Source organism: Culicoides brevitarsis, chromosome 1 (assembly GCF_036172545.1).
Source record: "Culicoides brevitarsis isolate CSIRO-B50_1 chromosome 1, AGI_CSIRO_Cbre_v1, whole genome shotgun sequence".
Taxonomy (NCBI): domain Eukaryota; kingdom Metazoa; phylum Arthropoda; class Insecta; order Diptera; family Ceratopogonidae; genus Culicoides; species Culicoides brevitarsis.
This window is the reverse complement of record NC_087085.1, coordinates 30,005,248-30,028,412: the sequence shown is the minus strand read 5'-3', so window position 1 is coordinate 30,028,412 and position 23,165 is coordinate 30,005,248. Positions and strand designations below refer to the sequence as shown.

Genomic DNA, 23,165 nt, shown 5'->3' with positions numbered 1-23,165 from the left:
GGTCTTCCAATAATTCATCATGTCATGTCCTGGCATGCCATCAATAAACATAAATAAACAAGCATCACGTGTAAGCTCATAGCCACGAGAAACGACGATTCACATTCATCACCAATTTTTCACATGAAATGAAATTACGAAACGAAATTGCAAATGACATGTTTTATGATTATTATTTTACAATTCAACTCGGCAGCATGCAATTTTTCCTCCTTTTGTCTTGTTCTTCAATGCATTATTTTTCAATTTTTCGTCTTCCTCGTGCCTCTCGGTGCAGTATTTATTATTATTATTTCATGTCTTTTTTTTATTATTTGTTTCCCAAGCGATATCCGTACTTTATCATCATCATAAAATGCAAGTAGTAGAACAATAATAATGAAAATGTGTCATGTACAAGGGAATTATTGTCACTTGTTTACGTCTGTGAATGAATGGAAGATAAGATGAGTTTTTTGTGGTGCATCCACATATGGGTCGTATTGACAAATTTGAAAATTTTCAAGGTTTTCCAATTTGTATTTTATGACAAAAAGGAGAGAAGCAGAAGAAGAAAGAGACAAGACATGCATAATAAAAATTGGTTCAATTTATTTTCTTCCATTATTATTGGATTTGAAAAGAAAATAAAAGGATTAGGCGACATGAATCCTTTCCTTTTCATATAAATTTCATGTGGACCGGATTTCTACTTTTTTTTCTCTTTTCTTAACTTTTTCTGATGAATAAAGAAAAACGTGAACGGAGACCGACCGAACCCTCGTAATTACATAATGATCGTAATAAAATAAAATAAAATCATTTTATTGCCATTCATGACAACAACAGTATAGCAACAACATCGAATCTTGTAGTTTTCTTTAGAAATTTTTCAATTCGTCTTACTTGTGCAAGTACACTGACAAAAAAAGAGTAGAAAAGGGAAATCAAACTAAAATTTTTCACTGTACTTTGGAGCGATGACGATGTAGGCACCAAGAACATGAAAAGTGAATAAAAGTTCCTTGGCAAGTCTTGTCATGTCTCGGTAATAAAAATATTTTCCGTTTTTCCAACGCATTGAAAGAAGTGAAAAAGCACATGTGAAGAACGAACAAAAACCTAAAGTGACATGTTCACTTGATGCTATAAAATTTTTTTTTGTGAGCTTATTTAATTTTTTGATTTACATGAACTTGCTCACACACATAACGCATTTAAGATGATGACGCGCGAGATTTTGATCGTCAATTTTCTGAAAGACCTGCAGCTAACAGCAGGAAAATAACGTTGAACGTTGTGTTTAATTCAATGAAAGGGAAGGGAAACATGAATGGAAACAATGTCCCGAAGGAGTTTTTTAGTGCATTTTTTTAAAGGAAAGATGCGTTGATGGTTGTCTGTCTGTTTAAATAAAGAAATCGCTCTAAGATTTAAAAAAAAAATTAAAATTTTTCAAATTAAAAATATTGAATAAGAATAAGAGGAAAAGCACTCCAGCTACTGCTGTTATCGGTAAATGATATCCTTATTTTAGTTTGACAATGGATTTCTTAAAGTTAACTTAAATTAATACTCAGATCGTTGTCGATATTTGTTTGAGTTTTGACTTGAAAAGAAGAAGGAATTTACTATTAAAGAATTTATTGTTCATACAATTGCGCGAGTAATTTGGTGACATAGGATGTGGACCTTCTTCGTGTATTGTGACGTTTGTCATTTTATATATCGTCTTGCTTGTTCGTATTTGCTCATTTCATTTACTTTCAGGATACGATAGTTGTTCTACAATTGGGATGTTGACATTCTTTGACGATTATACTCGTCATAGAAGACAAACTTTATTGATTTATTCTGTAGTCATTGCAATCTATCAAGGTTAGTGCGACTTGAGGTGCCCCAGATTGTTATCATGTACAAAAGGTGTGAAGAATGTGTGCATAATAAACAGACAACTTCGTTTCTTGGGAAAGGAGATAGGCATATCAGCGGAGAGCTGCTATTATTGGGCGTATTTTTCTTGCTGTTTGATCGATGTGTTCTTTCCACAGTAGATGTTCGTCAAAAACTAGTCCTAGGTATTTTCCTTCCATTTAAGTCTCTTTGACTAATCAATATATTTTTTTCTGTCCTTTTCCTGCGCTTCGATGTCGAATATTAAGATGATGTTCATTTATGTTTCTATTGCCAGTTTGTGAATCTATTTCCGGACTGCAAGACATATTTCGATCACAGTTTGAATCAATTTTTGTGAATTGTAATGAGGTATTAAAAAAACTGAATCTGCTTAGACATATTTTGAAATATATGAATTAATTTTTTTTTTTTTTTTGAGAAAAAAATGAACTTAAAATCTTGAAATGTAATTTTTGAAATGCGCTTAACTCATTTTCACTCACAAGTTTCAGAAGCTTTTTATATTACTTTTGTTTGAACTTCGTTTGAATCGAAAAATTTAAATCCATTGTGAACAAATTAATTGCACTATCATTGTGAAACTTCGTCTTCGTCGTGTCTCTCTTTTCGCATACGGGTGCTATCATTGCCATGGCAAAGAAGGATATTTGTGTAAAATTAATTAAAAATCAATTAATGTCGTGTTAGTGCCAACCCATATATGAAGTATTTTTACTCGGCGCCGTAGTAAAAACGGGTCATGGACAAGGCAACGGATAAAGGAAAGCGATAATTTTATTTTATTTTTATCCTTTTTTTAATTGGTAACATTTGTCTGTCTCATGTTGAATTCCTTGTCCTTTCCATAAAATGCCTCGTACTACGCTTGTGTCTCTATCAATCGAAATCTCGCTTCTCCCACGAGACTATCGACTAACGTTGTGCGTGGTTGCAAGTCAGCATGATGCCATTCAACATGGAATTCTCGCAACATTCGAATCACAAAAACCATGAGTTCCATTTCGGCAAATCGTCGACCAACGCAAGAGCGTGAACCGAAGCCGAAAGGCATGTAAACAAATGGATGTGATTCCTTTGCATGTTTACAACCTTCAGCGATGTGCGAATCGTTACGTAGCCATCTTTCGGGCAGGAATTCGGTAGCACGATGAAATTGCTCTTCGCTGCGACTTAATGCGGTATTTGGAAATGCAATGCTTGTGCCTTTGGGAACGAGGTATCCTTGTAAAATTGTGTCTGTTTGGAGTTGACGGGCGTTTCCTGGAGTTGGCGGATAAATGCGAAGAGATTCTTTGATGACAGCTCGTAAATAAGGTAAATTTTTAAGCGAACTTGAAGTTAAGAGAGAATCTTTGTTCGGTAGAATCGTTAAAATTTCTTCACGAAGTTTGTCTTGTTTGGATTTATTCTTTGCGAGTAAGTAAAGGACAGCTTTAGATGCTGCAGTTACCTGTAATTGACGAGAAAGTAAGAAACGGTTCTGAAATAGTCTAAAAAAAAGTAACGTACAGTATCAACTCCTGCAGCAAGGGTATCAACAGCAACTGATTTCGCAAGAGATTCGTTAATGTCCAAAACTTTTTCGAGTAACCCTTTTTCACTTTCAGGTTTTTGAGGTGAGTTTTTGATTTTTTGTTTACTTTCTTCCAAATATTCCATAGCGATTCTAATAAAAATTTCTTATTTTAGTTTTTTGAATCACCAGTCTTAAAAAATACTTACGAAGCAACTTCCTTTTGCGCTTCAATACATTCGTAAAACTTTTTTGTCTTGTACCAACGCCAAATTGACGGCAAAATATCCATTTCATAGATCAATTCAGTAGCTTTTTCCACAGCATTTAAGAACTTATCAGCTCTCGGATCCGTTTTCTTCAACGCTCCAATTTCCAAATTGAATGCCATTTGTCCCATCATATCAACGACCCATCGATTTATGTACTTTTCAAACTCGGGAGAAGTTTCGTTCTTTTCATCTCTAATCGTCTTCGTGATACGAACCAATTCTCTCGTTAACGCATCAACCTTTGGCACATACAAATCCACAACTTTCGGTTGCATCATGATTCCATTCAAAATGGTCCGTATTTCATGCCATTGCTTGCCTTGATAGTTCAGAAGTCCAGCCAACGATGGTTCTACTTCCAACCGAAAATAATCTACACTGGCAAACATTTTCCGTTCCGGCCAAATACCTTCCTCCCGATAAATTTTGGCAAAATCATTCGGATTGAAAGTTACGACAAGATAGCTACCGGCAGAGAATTGATAAATTTTGTAAATATCTCCGTAACATCGGCGAAAGTAATTCAATGTTGTGCTGGCGTCTTTTTTGTAACATTCTCCACCCGGAAGAAATGCACGATGAAGGAATTTTGGACCAGGAATCTCGTGAAATGGACGAGGTTCGACATTTGTGCTGAAAAATCGTTCGTTCTTGTTAAAATAACGCAAAAACGGAAGGTTTTTGTTCAAAATTCGCATTTTTTTTTAGTTCTTTTATCAGCTGTTCTAATGTTTACGCGTGAGAGAATCAAACACAACTGAACCAAAAACAGCTGTTCTCTTACTCTCAATTGTTATTCTCTCTCAAACTGCTACAAAGAGAATTCTTTGAGAAATTTAATAAATTTACCGTTCTTTGTAAAATACTCGTAGAAACTCATTGTTTTTGATAAAAGTAAAGCGTCTTAATATTGCTTGCAATTTCTTTACTAACTTTACATTTTTTTTGCTTGCAAGAAAATTTTCTATAATTTTTTTATAAAGGCAAGCACAATTTTATAAAATGTTTCATATAATTAATCCAATTAAATTTCAAGATGGATATTTTATGGATTTTTGAGATTGAAAATTAATTAAAAATTTTAGAGGTTTGTTTTTTAGCATTTTTAACCAAATTCAATTAAAAAAATTTAAATAATATTTTTTAACATTTTTTAATTAAGGCGAATAAATTTAATATTTATATTCATTTCATAAAAATTACATGAAAAAATGAACATTTTAGGATTTTTTAGGTTAAAAATTTATTTAAAAAATTTGAAAATTAAAAAAAACAAAAGAAATTAATAATCATACGTTTCCAATTGAAATGTAAAAAAAAAATTTTTAAGTCACGTGACCTAAATTAATTTTTTTCAAAAATTTTTATTTTGTGAGATTTTGTTTGATTTTTCTTCACTTTTGAGTTCAAATTTGGAAATAATTTAAAGTAAAATTAAATAAATGTTAAAAATCAACGTTTAACGTCTAAAAATGTTAAAAAATTACAATAAAAAAATTTCAATAATTATTTTTTTTTATTTCCTCCCCCTCATTAAAATCATGGGAAAAAATGAAAATAAATTTATTCGCCTGAAAAAATTAAAATTTCTTCAAAAAACCCACTAAATTTTTATAGAAAATATTAATTAAAAAAAATAAATTAAATTTTAAAAATATTTAAAAACTTTCAGAATCTTTTAAATTGACTTTTGAATTTTTGAAGACTTCGATAAAATTTTAGGAAAAAAATTCAATTACTTTCATTTAAGCTTAAATCAATTGGAAATATTCCTTTGACTTTTAAGCTAAGTAAAGACTTAAAGTTGAAGACTAGAATAATGTGAAACATTTTTCAGAATTGCACTTGCCAAAGATGAATAAAATTCACAAAAGAAGACAAAAGTATATTATTACGTCTCGTTATCCTCTAAAGAGCTTATGATGCCATGAGAACGGTAATATTATTATTGCTTGGTCGTCATCTTCTTCGTCATCGTCATCAACAAAGAACGCTATTATTTTCCATTTTTTTTTCGGTGAGAGAAGTCCTCAAGTGGCATCACATTATTATTATTACATTTTGGCATCGCGTGCTGTTCATTTCGCCTTAAATAGAGTAATTTCATTTTCGAGGGCTTCTCTATGTTTGTGCTTGTGTGATATTTGTCATAAATATCGTCAGGATTTCCTCCTCTAAAATCTAAACACTCATCGTCGTTGACAACAATCATCATTTTGAAGAAATATACGAGAAATGGGAGGATGTAATAACAACAACATTACGACAATTCATTGGTATTCTTGGTATTCCATGCAGCAAAATATTTGTCGTTGTTTCGTTCTCCGAACATATTGCAGACATTTTTGGTTTAGATACGAGCGCGCGATGAAATCTTAAGCACGTAATCAACAATATTGTGTTTGTTTTTGTCTATTTTTTTTTTTGTTTATGAATGACACAGATTTTCTCTGGGCATCGCAATTCATGTAATTGGCAACGATAGTGGGACGTTCTAGCAGCAGTTGCTCTTCATAAGTCATGATAGCATAAGTCATGGTACTTTTGAGTTGAAAATAATTTACAAAAATGGCACGGAATGTTTTTGTTTGTTTTGTAGGTTCGGGGAAAAGTTTTAGATGAAAATGAAGCACGTCTAAGAGGAAAGTGAAAAGTCGTTGGAATGTTAGGTGAATAAACAGTTTTTAATCGAATAAAATAAATAAAATTTTAAAGTTAAAGAGAAAAAAAACAAATAAAAAAATTCAGTCTCCTTATAAGTTAAAATTTTCAACATTTTTAAATTGAAACGGTTTAAATAAAATATAAAAATTAAGAAGTTTAAATAAATTTTATTTTTTTTTAATTCAATTTTATTTTTTTTTAATTATTTTAAATAATTAATTAATAAAATAATTAAAAAAGAAATTAATTGAATTAAAATTTATACAAAATCTAAAAAATATATTTAAAAAATTTTTATTTTTTTAATTTAAAAATATTTAAAGTTTTTTATTTTAAAATATTTATTTATTTATTAAAAAATATATATATGAAATTTTGAATAATATATCGATATTTAATATATTCTTTAAATTCCTTATTTATTTCCCGGGCGAAAAGGATAAATCGCACAACTAACATTTTTAACAAATTGAGAAAAATCGATTTAAAGTTTTTTACGGGTTTTGAGCTGTAAAAAAATTTCTAAAAACTATTTCTTCATTTTTAAACTTACAAAAGTAAATAATTGGACACTAAAAACGATTTTTGTACAGAAAATTTTTTTATCTTATCTCTAAGGGGTAGTTTTGGGAAATTTTTTATTGAGAAAAAGGATAAAACAATTGCACAAAATTTCATTAAAAATCATTGTTTTCCAATTTCAATATTTTTCCAAATTTTTTGGTTCAAGTTGACTTTTTATTTTTAAACAACACAAAAAATGAAAAACGATTTGGAGAAATTTTTATTATTGACTTATTACCAATTTGTATGCATTTGTGCGATTTATCCTTTTCGTCTATTCTTTCTATTGAAATAAAACTGGTATTTTTTAAAAATTTTTGAAAATCTCTCAATGTATCTTAAAATACTCGAATCATTAAAATTTCTACAAAATTCTTAATCAATTTTGTCAAAAAAATAGTTTGCGAATATCCTTTTCGCCCGGGATTTATTTTTAATTAAAAATTATTTTATAAATTTAAAATTTCAATTGTTGGATTTTTTTAATTTTTTTAATTAGTTTTATGTGATTTTTTTCCTCATTTCTTCGTTTCATTAATTTTTTCAAAAATATTTTCAATTTTTTTTTTTTCAAATTCACCTATTATTTTTTTTCTCTACATTTTTATTTAGTTAAAAATAAAATTTGACCTTCATGTATTTAAAATAATAAAATTATAGAAATTAATTTAAAAATTCAATTGATTTCAAAGGTATATCAATTGAATATGCAAATCGAATTATATCAACCTTTTATTTTTGAATATCAAAAAAAATCAATTTTAACTGTTGTTATTTTATCCTTATGCAAAATTTTTGATCATCCATCAATCATAAAAAAAATATAAATTTGACCTTACCCTCAATTGTCTTTTTGCCTTATTAAATTTGTCTACCACTCTAAATAAAAAATTAGATTACTTGACATTGATTCGTTCCCCGTCTTCTTAACTCAGCTACTTTATTGAACAAATATTCCATAAATTTATTTTAAATCTAATTCAATTTAAAACTTTTTTTTTTTGCTTAAAAGATCGTCGTCTTTTATTTTTCGTCGTGCGTCGCTGTCACCATGCAACAAAAATTTTTCTTGCTCGATTCCATAATTTAATAACGTGAGACTATAAAATTTAATTTGCACTAATATTACATTAAGGCGACGAAAAAAAAACGTAAAGAAGAGACAGAAGAAAATGTCTTTTGGTTTTAAACAGCCGGCACATGACTAAACTACTAAAAATCTAATCAAAGCTTTGATTTTTTAACCTTCCAACATCAAATCGGATGTAACCTAATTGTGAAATATGTTTTTCGAATGGACTCCTTCGACGAATCGTTTAATTTTAGTCACGTTTCGGCACTATTGGGTTGATTGAAAAGAAACCACAAGCCCCTTTAAAATAGTATTTTTATGTAAATTTGTGGAAAAAAAATAGGAGGGAAAGGGGAATAAGTGATGGCGTGTTGTCTTTTCTTGTAATTTTTTCGTTTCTCGAAGGTTATTTCGGCTTGGTTTGATGTAAACAACGAAAAAAAAAATAAAACTTTTTTTACTCTGTGAAAAAATCATTTTTTTGCAAGACAAGTTATCCGCGAGACATGAAAAAAGCACCAAAAAATATAAAGATTTTTTATTGGGACAAAATTTCAAAATGTGTATTGGGGCAAGAAATTTCAGAATGTACATTGGGGCAAAATTTTTTGATCCAAAATATGCAATGGGTCAGAATTTTTCAATTTGCATTGGGGCAAAATCTTAGAATGTGCAATAGGGTGAAAATTGCATGCCTCGAATTTCGCCCCAATGCACATTCAAAAATTTGTCTCATTGCACAATTTGAAACTGTGCTCCAATCCACAATACCGAAGAACCAATCTGAGATTTGCCCCGATGCACATTTTAAAATTTTACCTCAATGACCCAATGCACATTCTGAATCTAAAATTTTGCCCTAATGTACATTCTGAAATTTCTTGCCCCAATACACATTTTGAAATTTTGTCCCAATAAAAAATCTTTATATTTTTTGGTACTTTTTTTATGTCTCGCGGATATTTTGGCTTGCGAAACTTGAATTTTTCTCAACTATATAAAACTTAATAAGTCTGTTTACCGCTCAAAAGTCAACGGATTACCTACACGTGTCGTCATGTTGATGTTGTTTACCTTCAAAATTGATTTCTTTAAAAAAAAAAACAGTAAAATAAAACAAATAAAAAAAAGAAAATTCAACACAAAAACGTTCGTTTGCTATTTACGACTTTCATTTCTGAAATAATGCCAATTTAATAATCTCATTAAAACTTTTGTGATCGAACGTGCTTGTTTGCGACTGCTGGGAAAGCAAGTCTCCAGTCTCATTTAAAAAAGGTAATTAAAAACAGAAAGCTCATTCTACACCAACAAATTCGCACAAAACAAGAAAAAATCCAAACAAAGCCAAAGAAGAAGAAAAAAATATTGAAAGAAGAATTCATGCCAGCCATTCAAAATCATTATTCTATGAAATCATTTTCACTTCAACTTGTTCCATTTCATCTTTTTTTTTCTCTTTTGTTTCGGATTTTTTTTCTTTCGCTACACTTTTCTCTAATGTTCCAAGCGCGAACTTTATGAGTCTTTATGACAGACTTCTACCATCTAACCAAACATACACGAGAAAAATGAAAAAAAATGAAAGCCTAGAAAAACGTCTTGAAAATAAACACTTTTCATTGTTAGTGTTAACTGAAGGAGAAATTGCATGTTTTCGGAATAAGAAAAAAAAATTGTTCGGTGAATGAATGAAGAAAATAGAATGAGGAAGAAAAAGTTTGTGTCAGAAAATTTTGAGTTAGCAGGTAAAAAAATGCAAGTTCGTTTCAGTTTAATTAAAATAAATTTTAAGAATTTTTTAACAAGAAAGCAGTAATTAAATCTGTGTTTTTGAAAAGGTGTTCGTGAGAGATTACAGATTTATTTGAAAGGAAAAAAAGTTTTAATTAATATTAATGTTTTTCATACAACTTCGTGATTGTGAAAGAATTAAATTGTTAGGAAGTTTAACTTCAATTGAAAATTTTCAAGCTTTAAATTCTCTAAAATAAAAAAAAACTATTTTTAAAAAAATGAAAAATTTATTTATTTTTTTAACGGTTATGTTAATATAAATTAATAAATAAAATATTTTTAATAAAATTTTTGCTTAAATTTGAAAATTTAAATTTTCTAAAACTTTTCTTAAAAATTGCAAATAATTAAATTTTAAAAATTTTGAACAAAAATAAGAAAATTAACATTAAAATGAAAAAAAAAATATTTAAAAAAATTAAATAATTTATTTTAATTTATAATAATTAATAATTTAATGTACAATTTAATTAAATTAATTAATTAATTAATTTTAATGTGCTTTTATTTTAAAAGAAAATAAAATTCTATTTTTTTTTTTTTGTTTTAAAATATTTTTAATATTATGAAATTTTTATTATTAATTAATTTAATAATTTTATTAATTAATTTAATGAACTTGCATTTAAATTAATTTATTTTAAATTTAAAAAAAATAATAATTTTTTTTTAAAATAGAAAAAAATCGTTGAAAATTATGATAATTTTTGTATTTTTAATTTTGTGAATTTTTTTTTACTTATTTTACGAAAAATAAAAAAAATAAGTATAAAATCAAAATTATAAACTTATTTAAAATAATTAAATATTTATTTAACAAAAATTAATTTGAAAAATTTTTGAATTAAATTTTAATTTTTGTTTAATTTATTTTATTTTATTTTACCTCATATTTAATTTATTAAAAAAATATTCAACTAATTAATTTTTTTTAATATTAAAAATATTTTTAAAACAAAAAAAAAATAATTTTCTTTTTTTAAAATAAAACCACATTAAAATTTTCTAATATTAATATTTTATCAAAATTTACCACATTCATATTTTTGTCTGTCAAAATTATTTTATGAACTTATGAGAGCCATAAATTGTTCCAAAATTCCTTATAAATCACAGACACAGACAAAACCCATTCATCCACAAATAAAAATAAAACAGAAACTCGCTCCATTCGACCACTGATTCAACATTTCATTTTGCAAGCAATTCAAGTTATTTGCTACCGAAATCATTGCATGCCTTACCTTGCTGTTTATTTTCTATAAATTTTTGTTTTTTTTTCTCCTTCCTTCTTTCTGCTTGTTTTTTTTATTCTTGCATCAACATAAATTGAAGTTAAGTTTTTTTTTGTGTTGTGAATTGTTGCAACAAAATTTCTGCAGCTTCTGCAATGAAATAAAACATAAAAGGAAAAAAAAATTAATGCATTGCTAGCACAAAATAATTATTGTTGTTGTTGTTTATGTGCATTTCATGCAGGCAGGTAAACCATTGGAAAAGTCTGAATTGGACAAATAAGAGAAAAAAATATTCCCTTAGCAGACTGTAGTTTAAAAGAAGACGAAGTAAATTTATTTATTTAATGCACCTGATTATCCTTTCTTTTCCCTTGGCTCGTGTCTTTATTGTGTCTCGAGGAAAAATTTTAACAATAGAAAAACACTAAATTAATTAAAGGAGCATCATTTGTGCAATTTTTAAAATTTTTTTCAATCAACTCTGTTCCCTCAAGTCCCTTCATTATTTTTTTCTGTGCTCATTGTTTCATTTATCTTCACTTTTCCCTAATTGCAAGCTGCACTGCTCTCCAGTTTTTTCGCCACACTCTTCATTATTCATTTTTTGCACATCCGAAATACATTCGTCTCTCTTGCCGGCCACTCGTTCTCAAGGGTAATTATTTGCAATTTTAATTATTTTAATCACTTCCTTCGCTCGTTGCTCATCCTTTTCATTCGCAGGCGATAAAATTTTTTTTTTGTGAAAAATACCAGGCGTTCGCTTCATTACTTGCGTCGCATGCACACGTCAAACAAAATTAACTTTCTGCTACATTAGGCATCGACATATAACGCGTTCGACGATGATAAATTTTGACATTCAATATACTTCAAACTTTTTTTTTTGTTTTGCTTACTGGAATATGTTTGCTATTTTGTTTAACTTTTCGGTGTAGCAAACTTTAACCTTTGTGTCTACCATGTTTGCTACTTAGATATTTGTTGCTGGAGGCGACATACCAAGCAATGAAATGAAGTCGAGACAAAAATGGATTCTGACAAGAAATGTTTGTTTAAGGAAATTTCATGCAAAGTACTTTTTTCGAGTTTTTAGTGAGTTTGGTGACGAGTTAAACTCTTTTTTTAGGACGAAATTTGATTTTCGAAAAATATTTGTTTCAAATTTCGAAAAAACTTTTCAAATTTTGAAAAATGTTTCTGACGAAAGAAAACATCAAAATTGGTAAACTTTTGAAAGAAATTAAGCCAATAACTCGATTTTTTTAAATCTATTAATTTTCAAAAACTGATGAAAAATTTAAGAATTTTCCGAAAATTGATCCAGAAGGAACGTTTTCGAAAACTATTCCAAATGATTTCAAACAATTTTTACTGACGAAATTTTTCGAAATCTTTTTTTGGTCATTTTCGAAAATAATTTTAATTTTTCGAAATTTATTTAAGTTTTTCGAAATTAACTTCAATTTTTCGAAATTAATCTAAATTTTTCGAAATTAATTTCAATTTTTCGAAATTAATTTAAATTTTTCGAAATTAATTTAAATTTTTCGAAATTAATTTCAATTTTTTGAAAATAATTTCAATTTTTCGAAATTAATTTCAATATTTCGAAATTAATTTAAATTTTTCGAAACTAATTTCAATTTTCGAAATAATTTCAATATTTCGAAATTAATTTCAATTTTTCGAAATTAATTTCAATTTTTCGAAATTAATTTCAATTTTTCGAAATTAATTTCAATTTTTCGAAATTAATTTCAATTTTTCAAAAAATGTTCAAAGATTCTTTAAACGTTCGAAATTAAAATAAAAAATTGTGGAAAAGTTTCAAATTTATGAAAGAACTATTTTTCGAAAATTTGAAATGTTCGAAAATTTATCTTAAAACAATTTTTTATTCAAAATGTTTCAAAAAGTTTTTGAATTTCTAAGAAAATCTTCGAAAATTCAAAAAAATATTCAAGATTTCCGTAAAATATTTCAAAAATTCTTAAAAATAATCAAGCAATTTTTCGAATTTCGAAAAAAATTCAAATATTTTTTCGAAAACTGAAACTTTTGTATTTTTTTATAGTAAGTTTCTTTATACTTTTCAACAAAATTTATCTTTTTTTTAAATATTTTATTTTTTTTTTTTTATTTTCTCTCTCATTAAATTCAAAAACTCAATGATCCGCACGTCAAAATAAAAAAATCAAAGGGTTGCCACAAATTTATCAAACAAGAGAATTGCTGATGAATGACTACAATTGCAAACAAATAAAATGCCGGGACGACTTAATTAATCATGATACAGACAGCAACAACAGAAAACAAACAAATTTGTCGAAATATAAAAGTAAACAGAACGTTTTGCGGCATGCGGAGTGGAGTGAGAGAGACAACTTCCGAAAATTATGCAAACAAACACTAAATAATTATTTATAGATTTGCTATCGGGTTCGGTAAGTAAGGTATACCCCAGTTAAATACATTGTTCAAACACACATACGGACGTTCGGTTTTTACCGAGAAATGGATTGTTCGCAATAAACCCCGTAATAATGGAGCATTAATTACTACATTTTGTGTTTTTTTCGGGAAGCCAACGCGGCGTGACGAGAGAAAGAGCGGAAGTAGAGAAATGCTTGTTTGCTTGATTGAGAGGAAAAAGTTTCGAAAAGTGCGTAAATAAATAATTACAAAGCAAATTAAATGTGAATTTTGACCGAATTTCAAACTTTTTTTTTTGTTCGATTTGTTCGAGAAGAGGAAGTGGAACAAAAGTGATTGAAAAAAATCAAACAAAAGCTATAATGTCAGTCAAAAAAAGAAAAGATAAAGAAACGGAATAATAAGATTTGTTATCTGATTTCGACCCTTGTTTGAAGTGAAAGATGCCATTATCAGCTAATGGAACTCTTTGTAAATCGAATTGCGATTTGATGGATGATCGAAAGAAGCGGAAAATAAAGAAGGAGATGAGAAAAAATCTTCAAGGTCATTTAAAGGTTAAAAGCTTTCGATGCATATCAATTTTATGTTAATTTGATATATTGTTGAAAAATTTTAAACTTAATAAAAAATTTAAGTACTGTGGATGATAATTTATGAACAGGGTCGAAAATACTTCCAGTCAAAAAAATAAAGCTTTTGCTTAAGTAACAGTCGCAATTAAAGAATGTGCATTGGGTCAACATTTTAAAATGCGCATTAGGGCAAGATTTTAAAACACACAATAAAAGGCTGCTTCAGAATGTGCATTGGGGCATAATTTCACCCGAATGTACATTATGAATTTTTGGCCCAAAGCACATTTGACATTTTTTTCCCAAAGCACATTCATAAATTTCGCCCCAATGCAAATTCTAAAACTTCACTTCACTTCACTTCAATTCACTTCACAAGCCAAAAACTCGCGAGATATGGAATTAAGGTAGGTAAAGTACCAACTAGCAAAAGCATTGTAAATTTTCAAATTTGCACTGGGCAAGCCTTATGTACATTGGGATGAAGTTATGCCCAATGCACATTTTGAAATATCCTTTTATTGCACATTTTGAAATCTTGTCCCAATGCACATTTTAAAATATTGACTCAATGCACATTCTGATATGTTTACCTAAAGCACATTCTAAAACGTCACCCAACGTACATTCTTAATTTTCACCCCAATGCACAATTTATTGGTATTAGGTCAAAAATTTATGTTAATTTCATTTAAATTTTTAAGTTTTAAATTTTTCAAATAAATTCTTTAGCTTAAAAAATATGCACTAAGACCTTGACTTCTTCAAAGAAAAATCCTTGAAAGAAATTCGCTTGTTTTAAAAGAAACCCTACCACAATTCTAAGTTAAAAGTAGATAAAAAGATGACTTTGAAACTTTTCCTGGAAGCAAAATTTTACTTTGATCTCTAACAATTTTATTTCGAAAAGTAAATTTCCGTTTTTATTGAAATTATCTTTTGAAGTTTCTTCTTAAATCCCACATTTTATTTTATTTTATTTCAAGTAATCTCTGACTTTGATGCATTTAAGTCCTTCATTGTTCCGCATTCAAAAAGGTTAAATTACAAAAATGAACAAAATTTTCTCCCAAACAATAAAATAATTTCCATCTTTTGTTCTGAAAAAGTAAAAAACCATCATTAAAACTCCTGATTGTTGCAAATCATTGTAAAATTCCCACACACATCGAAATCACTCACACAATTCCAACAAAAGGAAATTCCCGAACAAAGCAAGAAGAGAGGAGATCAAACAACCGTTACATAAAGTAAAAGTAAGTGATTATAATCTGCCGACATAAATCAATAATTTGCCTTTGTATTCCGTCAATGATGCGAAAAACGCTTTCAAAGCCATTAAAACATAAATTTCGGTGTATGAATAATCACTTCATTTCATCTCTAAAGGGATCGGTTTGCATCACGTCGAAGGCGTGCGATAAAAACGAACGAACGTCTTATGCATGTTCTTGTTCCTCCTTTTCTTCTTCCTGCAATCATAAATCTGCAAATGGGTTATAAAAAAAAAGTTTTTCCTTTTTACGCGAATGTTTTTTTCCAAGGCAATCAAATGCAAGTGAGCCTTCGCCATAAAAATATTACCAGTCATAAAAAGTGAAGGAACGTTTTTAATTGCTTAATATTCTGACGTTATCAAAGTTTTGTTACGACTCTGTCTTTTTTTCGTTATTAATGACTTTTTTTGCGTCTTTTATGGGAAATGAAGAGAAAAAAACGAGGCGTCTCCATTTGCTTGCATGCGTGGAAAAATAAATCGTTTTCGACTCCAGAGAAAAATATAAAAAATGCGAAAATCACGGGAGAATTGTATCTTTTATTATATATTATTTATTATGTCCATGTACGGACAAGCAAGTATGGCGAGTCAAACCTCTGCTATTTTTATTTTTGCATGCTTCTTTTTTTCTGTATTCGTTGAGAATTTCAATTCCATGAGCAGATAATTTTTCTTCACTTTCTTCGTTTTGTTGCCGTTTCTATTTTCGTTTTTTTTTTTTTTTTGTTTATTTCTGGGTATGAGTGCGTAGTTTTTTTTTGTAGCTACAAAGATCTTCGAAAAAAAAAGTTTAGCTGCAGAGAAAAAAAAGAAGGGAAAGATGCTAATGGTAAATGTCTGGGAAATAAAATAAACTTTTTTTCTTCTTCCTTTTCGTTTTTTCGACTATTTTTTTGATTGTTGTGGGTCATAACGTGTTTTTCTTCAGTTTTTTGTTGTTTCGCAAAGAAAGTTTTTTTTTGTTTTCTATTAAGGTTTTGTGGTGAATTTTATGAAGAGCGTTACTATGGGATTATTGCTAAAATGTGTCTTTAATGGGTTTCGAAATAAATATTCAATTTATTAAGTGGTTAAGTACAGATTTTTATGCGGATTTGTTTTTTAAATAATTTTTTAATAATTTAAAATTAAAAAAAAATAATTTAAATTAAAAAAAAAAATTAAAAAAAAATTAAATTAATTAATTTAAATTAAAAAAAAACTCAAGAAGAACTTGTCCGCTTAAATTTTTTTTTATTTTATTTTTTTTAATTATTTAATTTTTAAAATTAATTTGATTAATTTAATTTAATTTAATTTTATCTATTTTATCTAAATTAATTCAATAAATTTAATTTATTTATTAATTTTATTAGTTTTAAAATTAATTTTTTTTAATTTTAATAAAATTAATTTTTTTTTAAATTTTATAAATAAAAATTTTATTTTTTATTTAAAAATTTAATTTTTTTTATTTAATTTAATTTTTTTAAAATTTGATTTACAGGATCTTTTGAATTTTTTTCATTTTAAATCATGATTTATTTTAAGATTATTCTAAAGTTAGGATTTAATTTTTTTTCTATTTTTTTTTTTTTTTTTTTTTTTTTTTTTTTTATTTATTTTTTATTTATTTATTTTATTTTATTTATTTTTTTTTTATTTTTAAGACAAAAAACTTTCAAATTTTTCTTTAAATAAACAAACTTTAAATTTCTGAAGAAAAAAAACTCGATTCCTTTCTATTAAAAAATTTTTGTTAAACACTCTTTTCACCCACAAAGAGAAAAAAAATAATGGGAACAATTCTATTATTGATGATTATTTTTTTGTATCAATTCCCCTTCATTTATCATTTAGCCTGATTTTTTGCTCTTCTTTTCTTTTTTTTTCGTTTTCTGTACTTCTTTTTATTTATTTTCTTCCTTATTTAACTTTTATATGTTCATTTAATTAAGATAAGTGTACCGGAAGGATTTTTGTTGCTGATCTTTCTCTCGCCTCACATTTGCGGAAAACGAAGACAGTTGACACTAACTAACCGACCAACTAGTTACTTTACTCCCAATTAATGAACAATGACGCCAGATAATGTCACACAGTTTAGTCGGCCATACATTTACTCACAATGACAGATTGCTGCTCTTTGCTCCTGTATTTAGCACAAAACACACAAGTTAAGCGATACAAAGAGTCAAGAGATGAAAGATAAAGTCAAAATATTGAAACAGGACATTAGTTTGTATCAATTTCAAAGGATTGCCACCACCAGCATGAGGAATTTGAATGTTTGTGTCATTTCTTGCTTTGTGCTTGATGTCATAGAGAGTTTAAAATTTCACATAAGACGCTCTTTGTGACATCTGACGAGAATTTACTTTGATCCTAAGACTTCCTGACGAGATGAAAATTAAATTTCAATCGAGAAAATAAATTCCGGCTTCTCATCAACACTTGAATGTGTTTGTGGAAATTTTCTGCCGCATTTCGAGGAAAAAATGTGGTATTACAAAGTAATTCATGTACGTCTGAGGGTTTTTTGAAAATTTCAAAATTGGCACTGGGGTAAAATTTGAATGTATGCTGCAAAAAAAATTATTTTTTTTTGTGAATCGATTTCAAATTTTAAGCCCAATGCACATTCTACTTTTTAGAAAAGTGTGCATTTAAAAAAAAATTCACCCCAGTGCATATTTTTTAATTTGTACCCTAGTTTCTAATTTTATGCCCCAATAAAATATTTCAAGTTGGGCAAAGAAAATAAGTTTTTGTCTCAAGAAACATTTAAACCCAGTGTAAATTCTAAAAAATTCAAATTTACAAATTATAAGAAACCTAATTTAAAAAAAATGGGAGTTTTAAATCAAAATTTGTTATAATTTTATTTTCATTAATTTTATCCCAGTGCATATTTTTTTGAAATTTCCTAAATGACATTCAAAAAGAAATTTATTAAAAGCACTGAATGTGAACTGGGGCAAATATGAAAACGCTTTTAACCCAATGCACAATTTACTGCTGTCTTTGCGAAATTAGTCCCAATGCACATTCGGAGCTTTCATCCCAGTGCACATTTTTTTAATTTATTATATTTTTTTTAACTTTTCTGAAAATCTTTAATTTAAAAATGCGCTTATATAAAGAAATAAATGTAAAATTTTCTGTTTACATGTTTTTAATTAATTATCTTATCTCAATGAAATTTCATTCATCGTGTCTTAATTTCTCGTATCTTCAGCTTGTAAACGTATAAGAAGCAAAAGCGTAGGAGAGAGAGTAAAAATATTTATCAACAGTTGTTTACCTAATTCAATTTTTATGGATGTTTGTTTACCAAAGAGACGTGTTTTCATCATCTCAAGCGCAGTTCATACACAAAAATTTGTAAGTGAGTTTTTTTTTGTAAAATTTCAAGAGAATTTAAATTTTTATCTCATACATTATCGCAGTAGAAAAAGATTTCCTGAAAAAATCTCTTAATCGTCTTGATTAGATTAGATTGTAAATAATTAAAATTAGCTTCGCTGTGGTTTTTGACAGCGACATGTCTACAGTCTCGTTTCACATGTCGCCTTTTTCGTGTTGTTTTATTATTTTGAATTATTTTAAAGTAGGTCACCAGTATAAAGATGAACGATTCCTACCAGATTTGTGGGATTCCGAGAACAAAAGCTGGTTATGAGCCACATTTATTGGATGAAAATGACGATTTTGAGGACAGTTTTGAGATTAAAGGTAAAAAATTTGATTTTTAGTGATTAATAATAAAATTAAAATATTTGATGAAATAAATTAAATTAATTATTTAATTGAATTAAATTATTTTTTGCTAAATTAATCAAATTTTTAATTAATAAAATATTAAATTAAATTAAATATTAAAAAAAAAAAAAAAAAAAAAAATTTTTAAAAAAAGAAATTTAAAAAATAAAAAAAAATATAATTTAATTTAAATTAAATTTTAATTATTTAATTAATTTAATCTTATTTTATTTTTAAAATTAAATTAAATTTTTTAATTAATTAATTAATTTAATTAATTTAATTTTTTTTTAAATTAATTAATTAATTAATTTAAATAAAATTAAAATTAATTAAATTAAATAAAATTAATTAAAATAATTAAAAAATTAAATTTTAGCGATTGGACGTTCAAATAAAAATTATTCACCGGGCATAAAAGGTGTTAAAGAAAGAATTTTCCAAAAAAAGACACTTTTCAAGAGAATTCCCATGTTAACATGGCTCAGCAAATATTCAAAAGAAGATGCCATTGGAGATTTTATCGCTGGACTGACCGTCGGAATGATGATTATACCACAATCGATGGCTTTTGCCGGCATTGCAGGACTAGATCCGCAAGTAAGTCTCTTAAAAATCAATTAAAATCAAAAATTAACTCAATTTTTTTTAGTTCGGCTTATATTCATCCTTTCTCGGTCCCCTGGTTTACGTAATTTTCGGTTCTTGCAAAGACATCCCCTTTGGCGCAACTTCTCCCGGCTCCATAATGATCCTTCAAGCAGCTGGCGGAAGTTGGCAACGTTCAGTCTTGCTCGCCTTTCTCTCGGGTTGCATCGAATTCCTTTCCGGCATCTTCGGTTTGGGATTTTTAGTGGATTTTGTATCGACTCCCGTGACAATTGGCTTCATGAATGCCATGGGAATCACAGTTCTTGCCACACAAATAAGACACATTTTTGGCATTCCCGGGAAGGGAAATACGTTTTTGGCGATTTTAAGGTCGACTATGGAGAATATTCATAAAATCCGAGTGGGAGATACGGTGCTCGGGTGTTCCTGTATCGTGATTTTGCTGCTATTGAGAGTAAGTTTTTTTTTAAAGAAATTTCATGAAAAATTATTTTTTTTATGCGAATTTCAGTCTTTAGGCAAGATAAAAGTTGGAGGAAAAAATCCGAGCACTTTTCAGAATCTCGTGAATAAAATTTTTTGGTTCCTCAATGTCGGAAGAAATGCTTTGATTGTCATTGTGACACTCAGTTTGTCGGCTTTTTTGTACAATCGGGACAAATTTTGGTTCAAAATTAATGGAGACATCCCGAAAGGACTTCCAGCATTTAAGCCGCCGCCGTTTTCGATACCAGAAATCAGGAATGAAACCACGGGAGAAGTGATTCAAGAGTACGAGTCGTTTTGGGACATTATTTCGTACTTGGGAGCTGGATTAGTGCTTGTGCCCCTCATTGGTGCTCTGGAAAATATTTCTGTTTGTCGCGTTTTTTGTGAGTATTTTATTTTATTTATTTTTCTTGTAATTTTGGTTAATTAATTTATTTAAAAATCTCAAAAAATTATCTAAATTAATTAAAAGTTAATTTAATTTTTGAAAAATTTCAAACAAAATTTTAAAATATTTAAATTGTGAAAAATTTTACTTTTTTATCTTTTAAAGAAAATAAAATTTCAAAAAAAGTTCATCGATTGCAAAATAAAATAATGTAAAAATTATTTCCTAAAACAATTATTTTTTTAAATTAATTTTTTTACAAATATTTTCTGAAAATTTTTAATTTTTTTAATACATTAATTTAACAGAACAATTCAAGACATAAAAAAAATCTAAAAATTAATTTATTTTATTTTAAAAATTTATGAATTTTTAAATGCTAAAAAAAATATTTTTTTAAATTAATTTTTTTTTTTGTTAATTTTTTTTTTAATTTAATTTACATTTTTTAAAAAATTTTAACTTAGGAAAATTAGGAATTTAAATTTAATTTAATAGTTTAAAATTTTTAATTTTCATAAATTCTTAAAACATTTGACAAAAAAATAAAATTTAACGAAAGCCACAATTATTTAAAAAAAAAATAGTAAAAATAAAAAAAAAATATAAAAATCATTATTTTTTAAAAAATTTATTTTTTTTAAATATTTTCTTTAAAAAAATATTTTTTTGAAATTTCGGAATGATTAATTTTTTTGTAAAATAATAAAAAAAACTAATTATTTCAAAAACGTTGAAAGTATAATTATTTTTTAAATTAAAAATTGAACAAATTTTAAAGATATTTATTTTTTTTTTAATTTAAATCAAAAATTAAAAAAAAAGAAAACTTTCAAATGTAAGTGAAAAGTAATTGAAATACAAAATGCTTTTTTCTTTTGTTTAAATTTTAAAAAACTTTCCTTAGGGCCCCAAATAAAAAAGCACTGACACGACGACATAGCCCACGCCTACACATACTAAAAATCTTTTAAAAAAATTCAAAAACTTTAAAAATGCCACAAATATTTTTCAAAAAATCGTAGAAAGTTTAAAACCAGAAGTTATTTTTAATTTTTTTAGATTTTTTTTTTTAATTTAGAAAATTTTTTTATAAAATTTTAAAAAAATTTATAAAAATCATTATTTATAAACTTCTTCCACAGCCAAAGGACAACCAGTCGACTCCACACAAGAACTAATCGCCATCGGCTTAGCGAACATCTCCAACTCCTTCGTCGGTGGTTATCGCGGAAATGGCGGCTTGTCACGCGCTTCCGTACTTCACACATCCGGCGTCCGAACGCAATTTGCCAACTTTTATTCTGCCATTTTGGTGATTCTCTCGCTACTTTTCCTCACGCCATACTTTTTCTACATTCCCAAGGCCGCGCTGGCAGCCATCATCATTTCTGCGGTCATCTTCATGATTGACTATTCCGTCGTCATGCCTGTTTACAACACGAAAAGTAAGTTTTTACCCACAAAGCAAAGCAAAAAAAAAGTTTGTTATTCACGCTTCTCCGCTTCTTCTAGGAAAAGATTTATTTCCCATGCTCGTCACCTTCGTCATGTGTCTCCTTTTGCGCATCGATTTCGGAATTCTCGGCGGAATTGTTGTCAATATCTCGTTCATCTTGTACCATGCGGCACGCCCAAAGCTCTACATGGAGGAACGCGTCACCACGATCGGCGCCAAAAAATATTTCCTCATCATTCCCGATCGTTCGGTGATTTTCCCCTCGGCTGATTACGTTCGCACAATTATTAACAAAAAAAGTTTCTTTTTGAATTCGCCAATTGTGCTCGATTTCACGCATGTTTATGGCACGGATTACACTTCCGCCAAGGCAATTAATCTCCTTTTGCGGGATTTTAAGGATCGGAACCAAATTTTGTATTTTTTGAATTTAAAACCGAGCATCGCCCAATCGCTCGATGTTCAGTCCTTTTACAACTTTGAATGTCTCGAGCACGAAATCGAAAGGATTCCCACGTTGATAACAATAAAATAGCCCCAAACTACAGAAATAAAGTCGCTTATTATTAATTTTGATTGACATGCGAAATTTTAATAGGAGAGGAAAAGCGCAAATAGGAGAAAAAGCAAGATTTTTCTTGTACAATAACTGTCCATCAATCAACATCATCAGTCATCTACGTCTTTCACGCTCACACTCGGTACGAAATCATTTAGAAATGCGTCATTGCCAGACACTTTTTTTTCATTAATAAACACAACACAACAAGCAAGCAACGAGCGATGATGATGACAGGAAGAAGGCGACAACTTTTTCCTGTTTCTTGTCAATGTCGAGGTGACTTGAGAATGGCAGAAAGATTTCTTTAAAGTTTTTGAAAAAAAAATTTAAAGAAATTTGTCTGTCTGTGGAAAAGATTTATTTTTTTTTTTGTTTTTTGGCATCGTAATTTTTAATTTTAAAATTGTGTAAAAATTAAAAAAAATATGTTAAAAGTTAAATGAAATTGAAAAAAAAAATAATAATTGAATTCAAAATTTTATTAAATTTTTCAAAAATTTTAATTAATTTTTTTTTTTAATTTTAATTTTTAACATATTTTTTTTTAAAATTATTACACAATTTTACAAGTGATTTGTTTTTTATTTATTATTTTTTAATCAAATGAA

General features: G+C 27.8%; 3 protein-coding genes across 3 annotated transcripts in view; 1 reads left to right on the top strand and 2 right to left on the bottom strand.

The window, feature by feature from the left end:
* The window catches only part of LOC134837606 (uncharacterized), an 83,575-nt gene that overhangs the window by 42,600 nt on the left and 17,810 nt on the right, over positions 1-23,165 (bottom strand). The window contains exon 2 of the mRNA XM_063852989.1: positions 11,023-11,163. The gene's annotated coding sequence lies outside the window, so the exon portion shown is untranslated. The remainder of the gene's footprint in view (positions 1-11,022; positions 11,164-23,165) is intronic.
* LOC134838353 (cytochrome P450 CYP12A2-like) lies at positions 2,653-4,421 on the bottom strand. The gene is made up of 3 exons (XM_063853865.1): positions 3,619-4,421; positions 3,406-3,562; positions 2,653-3,346 (listed from the first exon to the last, which is right to left on the bottom strand). The coding sequence occupies exons 1-3, from the start codon at positions 4,377-4,379 to the stop codon at positions 2,756-2,758; spliced, it is 1,509 nt and encodes a 502-aa protein (XP_063709935.1). The 5' UTR covers positions 4,380-4,421; the 3' UTR covers positions 2,653-2,755.
* On the top strand, positions 18,644-22,847 carry LOC134827055 (sodium-independent sulfate anion transporter-like). Its single transcript, XM_063839588.1, has 7 exons — positions 18,644-18,669; positions 18,897-19,020; positions 19,427-19,647; positions 19,700-20,113; positions 20,171-20,531; positions 21,682-21,984; positions 22,052-22,847. Exons 2-7 carry the CDS (start codon positions 18,915-18,917, stop codon positions 22,528-22,530), a joined length of 1,884 nt encoding a protein of 627 aa, XP_063695658.1. The 5' UTR covers positions 18,644-18,669; positions 18,897-18,914; the 3' UTR covers positions 22,531-22,847.

What these genes read in the sequence shown, in the direction of transcription:
- LOC134838353 (XM_063853865.1), bottom strand. Translation starts at nt 4,379, where the DNA reads ATGCGAATTTTGAACAAAAACCTTCCGTTTTTGCGTTATTTTAACAAG. An exon ending in GCGCAAAAGGAAGTTGCTTC is followed by an intron (nt 3,563 to 3,618) that starts GTAAGTATTTTT and finishes AATTTTTATTAG; the next exon opens with AATCGCTATGGAATATTTGG. An exon ending in TTGCTGCAGGAGTTGATACT is followed by an intron (nt 3,347 to 3,405) that starts GTACGTTACTTT and finishes CGTCAATTACAG; the next exon opens with GTAACTGCAGCATCTAAAGC.
- LOC134827055 (XM_063839588.1), top strand. Translation starts at nt 18,915, where the DNA reads ATGAACGATTCCTACCAGATTTGTGGGATTCCGAGAACAAAAGCTGGT. An exon ending in TTCTGTTTGTCGCGTTTTTT is followed by an intron (nt 20,532 to 21,681) that starts GTGAGTATTTTA and finishes CTTCTTCCACAG; the next exon opens with CCAAAGGACAACCAGTCGAC. An exon ending in GCCTGTTTACAACACGAAAA is followed by an intron (nt 21,985 to 22,051) that starts GTAAGTTTTTAC and finishes CGCTTCTTCTAG; the next exon opens with GAAAAGATTTATTTCCCATG.